The 9,825-nt window shown below is 42.7% G+C and overlaps 1 protein-coding gene across 3 annotated transcripts; it reads left to right on the top strand.

Moving 5' to 3' along the window:
• Nucleotides 1-386: 386 nt before the first annotated feature.
• hes6.1 (hairy and enhancer of split 6, gene 1) lies at nt 387-4,201 on the top strand. Of its 3 annotated transcripts, none has more exons than XM_002933347.3 (4): nt 387-491; nt 1,889-1,975; nt 2,362-2,443; nt 2,606-4,201. In XM_002933347.3, exons 1-4 carry the CDS (start codon nt 471-473, stop codon nt 2,977-2,979), a joined length of 564 nt encoding a protein of 187 aa, XP_002933393.1. In that variant the 5' UTR covers nt 387-470; the 3' UTR covers nt 2,980-4,201. The 3 variants fall into 3 exon arrangements, with proteins under 3 accessions (XP_002933393.1, XP_017949954.1, XP_004917865.2); XM_018094465.2 differs by having other exon boundaries at nt 456-515; XM_004917808.3 differs by having other exon boundaries at nt 487-574.
• Nucleotides 4,202-9,825: the final 5,624 nt, after the last annotated feature.

Raw genomic sequence — 9,825 nt, 5'->3', positions numbered from 1 at the left:
TCGACCTTATGACATAATATACACAAGACAGACGATTCAAAATCTTTCTTAATTTGCTGCATAAAATTAACTAACTGAATGAATCACTATTAACTGATCTGTGTCTGCACTTGGCGGAATTGAAGCTGAGCGGGTGTATTAAACCTCGGAGAACCCCACACATTCGCTGCACTATAAGGGCAGGTGATAAGAAACAGGACTTGAAAGCAACAGCCGCACATAAAACGCCTATAGCACAGCATTGCGATAATTCAGTGCGGGCGGTACCTGCAACCTAAGCCTCACACTCCCGCAGCCCTATCCAGCAGCTGCCGACTGGCACAATGCGACGCGCTCCCATTGGTTGGCGGCGTACGTGACGCAACGAGCGGCCTGCCATTCACATGGAAATGAGGCGCGATATATGGAGAGTGCGGGCAGCCGCAGAGTGACGTCACAAAGAGCTCGGTAGCACGTCCCATAGCGATCAGATGGAGCGCAGGGAGAGGCAGGTGAGAGAGCGCTATATAGGCACGGTACTGTGGCTCCGGTTATATCTACCACTATATCTCCCATGGAGCGGGGGGACAGGCAGGTGAGGGAGACCCCGGCGCAACACTTTCACTTCCGTTGTGTGTGGATTAAACCAACAGGCCGGGGCTGTGTAGCGCGGCGATCGCTCTGGGCACCTATTGTGCGCACTCATTGCGCCTCTCGCTTTGCTGAGCCTTATGCACGGATTTGTCTTTGAATTAGTCCCCCCAGTGTTCCGGCAGTGTTCCGGGCTGCCTGGGGTATGTGCTGCCGTGCCCATGCTTCAGCGGGACGTGTGTGCAGCCTTTGTGCGCCTACACGCTCTACGTGCGACACTGTTGCACCGATGTATCGCTTTGCGTTTGGCTAAGCGCTATACTGGCTTTGCTGTGCCGTAACTTGGCTGCAGATCAGCTCCGTGCCTTGATATTTCTGTAATGTAATTAAATGCAGCCCTCAGAGCTGTAGCTGCTGGGAGTTGTAGTTTTGCCCAGTTGTAGGGCTGCCTATTGCAAAGCCTAACCCCATGCCTGTAAAAACTTGTACATTTAGAATGTGATTGGGCGCAGTGAATGTGTTGCCTTACATGGCACTGTTTATAGAGGGGGACCTGGCTGTTGTCTCTAGGAAGGTATATACTAGAATGAAACTTTGTAGCAGGGTTGCCTTTCATGCACTTTGTTTTGCCATTTTAAGTTCCCCTGCAACCAGTTTGTATGACTGTACAGCTTTAAATGGCCCCCAAGTCCATTTGTAATGTAATTGTTATTGGAAGCAATATCTGTCTCTGGCTCCTGGAACAATGTAGTAGAAATACGCTCATTTACTGATCTGAAGGAACCAACTTCTGCCGTATAGTTTCAAGAGACAGTTTTCCCAATTCATTTATAATGAAAGTTAGATAAGTATTTAGCGGAGTGCACTGCTATTGCCTTGCGACTATAATCAGACATTTCTTAGTTAGATTTGTTTGGAGGACTTGGTGTTTTTGTGTTTAACTGATAATTGAAACTCTGGAGAGAGTGGGGTTCATTTACTAGCCCTGGGCAAGCTTTAGTGACCCATAGCAACTAGATATCGCCTTTCAGTATTGTACCTGCAGCAGATTGATATTGGCCAATTACTGCGCTAAGTTGATGAATGAGCCTCACTGATATATAAAAGTGGATGGTGAAAGGGTTAAAGGAAGACTGTGTAGATCATGGGCTTCTCACATAGCATACATCCAAGATGGACAAATGCTGCAAAATAATTGATTCAGTCTGATAGATCCTACTCTTTGGTGCCCTGAATGTATTATTTGCCAGATTCCTTCCACAGTGTTTGTGTTGGGGCAGTTTATAACGGGCATTTGTTTGTTTGGTTTTTTAAACAGATGAGGAAACCTCTGGTTGAGAAGAGGAGAAGAGCTAGAATAAATGAGAGCCTACAGGATCTGCGTGGGATCCTGTCTGACACTGAGGTATGTACAGAAGCTCAGACGAGCAGCCTTTTATTCATACTATACTTGCTGCTAAAGTTTGTTCTTTTTATCTGTATGTATATATTTACATTTGTTTATTAAAGTGCCACATATGCCACAGTACTGTACAATTATTGTGTATGCATTGAACATACAGAGTACTTACAAAAAGAGCTCACACGGTGTGGGGATTTGTGTGTGTGTGTGTGTGTGTGTGTAAATGTAAACACACCTATATGGTTGTAGCCCCCATGGGATATTAGTTTTCTGCATTTTCTCTCTGCTTGATGTACATTTGCTCCATTAGTTCTGCTGTACCATGAGTATGATCCTGTGCTACACTCACATGTAGATGTTTACATTAAGGCATTGTCATTTCTCTTTAGTTTCAGTCAAAAATGGAGAACGCAGAGGTTCTAGAACTGACTGTGAAACGTGTTGAGCGGATCCTTCGGAACAGAACAGCTGGTAAGTGTGTGTGTGCCAAGAATGTATAGAACACCTCCTCCTAGTAAAGGCATGGGGGGCCTTGTGTATACGCACATAGCGGCTTTCGTCTGGTTGTCTTGGCTAATGTCTCTGGTATGTTGTGCCAGTGCCCATAGTCATAGTGATTTCTTTATTTTACAGAGGCTGATCGGTTACAGCGTGAGGCCAGTGAGCGTTTCGCAGCAGGGTACATCCAGTGTATGCATGAAGTTCACACCTTTGTATCCAGTTGTCCTGGCATCGATGCCAGTTTGGCTGCTGAGCTTCTGAACCACTTGCTGGAGTCTATGCCCCTGAGTGAGGGCAGCTTGCAAGACCTAGTGATGGATGTACTTCTGGATTCCACTAGCTCTGAAGAGGGATGTGGCTTGGGAGTGCTTGGATCCTCCTCTGAGGATAGCTGCTCTGATATGGAGGAATCTGAGGGGGAAAAGGCTGGAATGGGTTCAGTCCAGGACAGTGGCCGGACCCCTGAGATTCAGCCCCCCACCCCTACAATGTGGAGACCATGGTGACCAAATGAAGAAGATCACAGGGAGCCATGCTCATACACTAGTATTAATGTACATCAACTATGAAAGAGCCACCACCTGTCATTTCTGTATTTTTGGATCTCTGTAATAGGAACTCAACCTATTTTAACACTTAAAGGAAAGGACTTAGTACTGTTGTATAGGATGACCCATGAAAAATTCTGATTGTTCCACTGCCACTACCTTCTGGATGTTTCACTTTGACGCTGATGTTGGAGCATCACACTGTAGATACTTTCCATTATAGTGTTTTTGTGTAATATGAAGATTCCATGGACATTGTGTATTAATACTATTTGTTGTAATAGGCAGCAAGAGTGGAGGTGCCTTCTATTTACAAGCTTGGGGGTAGGTTGGGGAACATTGACCTACTGCTCTGTAGTGGTAACGCCATTGTCTGTTGAACAAAAGTGAGATGGGTTTGGCTCAGCATCAGGTTTTGAGCCAGCTAATGGTGGTTGAGATGCACCTCTCACTAATGAGGATGATGAGTTGCACTTCAGTACAGAGGGCCATGTTCCCAGCCCCCATTTACATTTTAGTTAGCAGGCCTGGACTGGGATTCAAAATTGGCCCTGGCATTTCAAGCACACAGAGGCCCAAATGGGCCCCCTACCAGTCCACTAAATAGCGAGTTTCTATGGCATCTTACAGCAGCCCTCTGGCACTTGCCAGAATCCAAAGATTGCCAGTCCAGGCCTGACAGTTATTACTCCTGGGCTGTATATGCATAGTGTTAGTGCATTGAGATTTCATCCCTAGCAGGGATTTCTAGTCTTTGGGTAACTTGAGGTTCTACCTTCAGTGAAGGAGACTGTAGAGGTTTGTTCGGATACCGATTTGAAGGGTGCTATAGGAAACAAACGTTTTTGACATTGCAGGTATTTGTGTATATTAGGAAGGTAACATATGTTTGTGTGTATGTTTGTTTTTTTTATTTCCTTTCCCCATTCCTGTATATAGCTTCTTATAGATGAATGTGTAATGCAGTTGGGATCGGGTGCTCATTTGTGAGAGTTGTACCTGTATCTTCTAAATATATTGTCTTCTGCTTCCTGACAAGCACTTACTGTTTGGTCTTTAAATTCTTGTCTTAGAGGGTTTTTTTTTTTTGTTTTTTTTTAAATAAATACAGAATGTACTAGTGTGTTTCTGCAGATAGACTGCATCAATCGCTAAATAAATTAATGATCTACAAACTTTACTTTTCATTGTTTTGTGTGTGTTTGTGGGAGCCCTGTCTGGGCTCATAAATGAGGGTTAATAATGACTGTGTTCAGTGAATGCCTTAGGGATCCATTATATGGAAACACCTTATCAAGAAAGCTTTGTATTACAGGAAGGCCATCTCCTATATACGTTATTTTAATCAGATGATCAAAAAGGTTCAAACATATTTCCTTTTTCTGTGTAAAAATAAAACAGTATCGTACTTGATTCCAACTAAGATATAGTTAATGCAAAACAATCCTATTTGGTTTAATGTTTAAATCATTTTTATCAGACTTAACATATGGATATCCAAATTATGGAAAAAGACCCTTTTCAGAAAACCCCAGGTCTTGGGCAAAATAACCAGGGAGTTATTTGTGAATTCCTGACTTGGGGGCAAGTTTTGGTTGAATAAAAACAAGATTTACTACCAAATAAAGCCTCCTGTAAGCTGATAGTGTGCATAGAGGCTGCCTAATAGCCAATCTTAGCCCTTATTTGGCTCCTCCATGAACTTTTATGGTGCTTGTGTTGCTCTCCAAGTCTTTTTACATTTGACTGTGGCATACAAGTAAGAAAGGTTAGGGATCCCTGCATTACTATATATAAGCACTCGCACACTTGCTATGCTTCCTTTTGCTTAGGCATTTACTAAAAAAAAAAAAAGCCTTTATGTGCCAAAATCTATAAAAGAAGAATTTAGCATAAATGTCTGCAATGCAGTGCATATTCAATAAAAGTTTCACAGACCCCTATAGTGCCTTGCCCTTGAGGTGCTGGAATTGTTACTCTTCTCAGGTACCTTTCACCAGAACAATGGATATCTTGTACTGTTTTATAAATTTGCCCATATAACATAACTAAAAAAAAATCATTCTTTTTGAAAAGTAAGCAAAAAAAAAAAAAAACCCACCATCACATCACCCTATCAGTCCTGCTGCAAGAGAACCATATCCATGACCCATTATGGCTTTGCCCGACAGGATTTGTAACCCTGACTGAGTCAACCTGGGTGCAGATGCACAGAGCAAATTTTGTCACAAAAATGTATAATGTGTTTCTGCACAATAATACACTCTGTGTGTCTGTACTCAGGCCACTGCAGTGTCATTGAAAGGGGGCCTATAATATTTTTTATAGAACTATACCCTAGTAAGCAGCTACAGGATTGCAACCTTGCCTGTAACTGTAGGTTGCTTCTTTATGACCAAAGAGCCTGAAGATAAAAAGGAAAATAAATACGTAGCTGTAGGGTTCACAGGTGGTCAGGGTTACCTGTCCTTGGCATACACAGAGTTAATTATTATTAACATTTATTTATAAAGCGCCAACATATTCCGCAGTGCTGTACTACATCAATTGTGTAAATTGAGCAGAAGATAAAAAAGCAAGCTGTTGCATTGCTGGATGTAGGTACAAATGACTGTAAGTGCAGCCATGCCTTTGGCCTGGTTTAGAGGTGCCATGGAAGGGCGGTACCATACCTGCCTGGGCTACACAGTCCTTTTCTTCATGCTGATACAGAATTCATACATGATGGAGCTCACAACACAGTAGGTTTAGGGAAATGCATAGGGTATCAGCCCCAGGGCCTAAGCATGAAGAGTAAAGAACAAAAGGGAAATTATATTCTCAGTGTATACAGCATGGACTGGCCCTCCAGCTGCAAATGTGGTATGATGAGATGCCATGAATTGATTGAATAGAGGGCAGCAGAATGGGCACTGTGGATTTCTGTATTTTAATTTTTACCAAGAGAGCAGTGAAGTTAGGAAGATTAAATGCGTTTTACCCCATGAGAGAAATTGATCAATTAACCAATATTAACCCTGTTAGTACATAGCCCATACAGGGACTAGTCTGATTTGCTTTTTGGGAAAGGAAGGAAAGTTTCAGATGGGGATTTTCTTGGAATTAGATGGCAGTTAGGCAAGATTTACACTTGGATAGACTTGAGCTTTGTAGACATGTCTCTTTTTTAAGAACAGGGGCACAACAGGTAACAAACCAGCAATGCCTGGGTGCACAGGAAACCAAACCAGTATATCCAGGTGTCTAGTTGCAACACCAACCCTCTCCCATCCCCACCGTGTGCCCCACTTCCTCTGCAGTGGGGGGAGATGTGCTGCCCTCCCAGTTGGAGGAGGGAGTGAATTAGGAGCCGTGGGGCCACTGTGGTTTTTCCCAGTACCCCGCTGGCTCAGTCCAACCCTGTCCTATAAAGTCCAGCACACACAGGTCCAGTCCAACCCTGTCCAATAAAGTCCAGCGCACACACAGGTCTTTTGTGAAAATAAAAATATAATTTTTTTTTTATGTTTTAGCTCAAATTTGAGCCTTAGGTCATAAATCATGACCTTCACAAGGGGTTCAAGAGAGACAAATGTTTAAGACAGTAAGCTCTAGTGAGCAGGGCCCTTTGTGCTGCTTGTATCAGTTTTGTATATTTGCATACATTTATTATTGTATATAAACTATAGTTTGATGTATACACTTTAATGCTAAAACTGTGATAACTCTATAGTGAAATATATAAACACATAAGAGTACACTGTATCCCTTACATTGCATAAGTCTCCATATAAAGTGTAAATTAAAATTGCAAAATTGGTATTTTCATAGGTTTCCCCTTGAAATTTTGTTTCAAATTTTTCCCAGTGACTGGAGTGGCTATGCTTCCCCTCATGAACATGCAAACTTCTGGGTAGTATTGGAAGCATTGTTATATCACTGGTGTCCTGGAGGTATGGATCCCGCTCTGTGCAAACAAATGTTAATATGAGTTGGAGCTGGGCAGAGTGGGCTGAGGGAAGCCTAGTGTCCTCCTCCTGTGGCTTGGCCCATGTTTCCTGTAATTACTGCACTGTTTGCACTACAGGCTGTTTCTCAGGCAGGAGAAGGAGCCAGTAGACCCACAGGAAAGGTGCCTCCTGCTTTTCATGCGCCCTGTTTGATGTGCTAATGAGGACCTGTTCGGCTGTAATTGTGAAGTCCACATCAAAAGGCTGAGCGGCAGAGTGTGTGTCCAACCTGTGAGCCTTATTTCTGACAGGAAGCACAACATTCCCATAGGAAGTATTTGGAAATCATACTGTATGTAGGACATGCAGAAGGACAAGCTAGGAAAGCGCTAAAGTATCCACTGGCCTCCCATCCACAGATGCACTAACTGCTTCATTGCGATGATAAAAACAGCAGCTACTGCAGACTTCACATAATTAAATAGTACATTAATCAAATTAATTAATCAAAGTCAGATTTCCTGCATACACATCCCCTTTGGGCCCACCATTTGTTTAGCTCTCCCTTTAGTTCAAAATTAAATTTCAGAGGCATTAATGTACATATAAGAGCCAACATGATATACCAGGGCTATACAAATCTGGCCATCCAAGGGATTTTTATGGCCCCATTATTCAGCCATGGAACAGGCTCACAGCATTGAGCTATACTGTTCCAGAGCAGATCATTCACATTAAACCCAAATCTTATGCTGACAGATTTTTAAACAGGGTACATTGCTATAGGTACCCATAAGGGGTGCCAGCCCCAAAGTAGTAGTCTGATGGAACACCAACTGCCAGCATACCCCGACAGAATCATGCTTTGTGGTATAGAATCCCCATAAAATTTAAGGCCTGAACTTCCAGCATTGCCCCAGGCCCATTCCCTATTTGCAGCTCTGGCTGGCTTTGGAACAATTCTGCTTCATATTACTTTTTGTTAATGGCTACATTACATAAGTTACTTGTAGGCTAGATATACAGTATAGTGCTGTGACTTAAATTTGATCTATAATTTAAACATCTACTAATTACCCTGCAACAATCAGCATCTTGTTAGTACGTGTTATAAACTATATAACATTTAAATACTGTATACATTTACATTTAAATACTCTTGGAGCTGTAGCAGGATGACTGATAAAGCAATATTTTCATGTATCTATACTGTAACTCTCTAATGAGGAAATTGGGACCAGAACCAATGCTGGCAGAGACTTCTGTGTGATTTTGGACTGGAACAGATTTTTCTGCCTTGGAACATAATCCCTATTGCTGCACAGGTGCTACACTTTTCTTCCAGAAACTCATCTTAATCCCTTTGCCTGCTGGCCAATATTCCACAAGTGGCATTTGATATAACTGAAAATAACTTTTTTCCATTCTGACTTATGAAAAATAAAAATATTACATGCTTTGTTTACGTAAGTATTTGCATTAATTAATATTCCGTTAATATTCTGAAGAGCCTCCGTTTACAGCAGTATCAGTATGTACCCTGTGCCACATCTCTCACAACTCTGGTCTTGCCCACTCCCACACCTTGGGGCACATTTACTAACCCACGAACGGGCCGAATGCGTCCGATTGCGGTTTTTTCGTAATGATCGGTAATTTTGCGATTTTTTTTCTGCGTCTTTACGATTTTTGCGTAAAAACGCGAGTTTTCTGGCGTCTTTACTATTTTTGCGTAAAAACGCGAGTTTTTCGGCGTCTTTACGATTTTTGCGTAAAAACGCAAGTTTTTCGTAGCCATTACGAAAGTTGCGCAAAGTCGCGAGTTTTTCGTAGCGTTAAAACTTGCGCGAAATGTCGCGCCTTTTAAGTTTTAACGCTACGAAAAAGGCGCGACTTTGCGCGCAAGTGTTAACGCTACGAAAAAATCGCGACTTTGCGCAACTTTCGTAATGGCTACGAAAAACTCGCGTTTTTACGCAAAAATCGTAAAGACGCCGAAAAACTCGCGTTTTTACGCAAAAATCGTAAAGACGCCGAAAAAAATCGTGTTTTTACGCAAAAATCGTAAAGACGCCGAAAAAATTGCAAAAAATACGAAAAAGTCGCAAAATGTTCGTTTCCAATCGGAATTTTTCCAATTCGGATTCGAAATCGTGTCTTAGTAAATCAGCCCCCTTGTGTCTCAACTCTTTCTCCTTGTAGATTGTAAGCTCTTTTGGGCAGGGCTCTCTTCACCTCTTGTATCGGTTATTGGTTGCTTTATATCAGGGGTGGGCAAACTACGGCCCGCGGGCCACATCCGGCCCCTTGGCCTTTTTAATCCGGCCCGCCGATGACGCCAAGTCTCATCACGCGAGACTTGGTGTCATTGGCGGGCCGGAATTAAAGAGATGAAGGGGGCGTAACGCTGGCCTGGCCTTGCCCGCCCTGGCCCGGTCCGGCCCGGGGGTGAGTAAATGTGGCCCGTGAGCCAAAAAGTTTGCCCACCCCTGCTTTATATGTTACTCTGTATGTCCAATGTATGAAACCCACTTATTGTACAGCGCTGCGGAATATGTTGGTGCTTTACAAATAAATGTTAATAATAATAATAATATGTACCAGCTTTGTACATTTCTTAGGGGGAATATTGGCCCATTCTCCCAGGCAGATTTCCACTAGGTTGCCCATTAAGGGTGAAGACACACAGAGCTACTAGTAGCAGCTACTTGTCATGGCTACAGAAATAGACAATGCTGATCATTTACTGAAAATTGTCTCTACATGTGTTTTAGAAGAGGCAATTCTCAGTATTTCTATGGCAGGGTATTTTCTAGCGTTTAGTAGTTGTGACAAGTAGCTGCTGCTAAGTAGCTCTGTGTATCTTCACCAATAG

Source organism: Xenopus tropicalis, chromosome 5 (assembly GCF_000004195.4).
Source record: "Xenopus tropicalis strain Nigerian chromosome 5, UCB_Xtro_10.0, whole genome shotgun sequence".
NCBI lineage: Eukaryota > Metazoa > Chordata > Amphibia > Anura > Pipidae > Xenopus > Xenopus tropicalis.
This window is presented reverse-complemented; position numbering and strand designations above follow the sequence as displayed.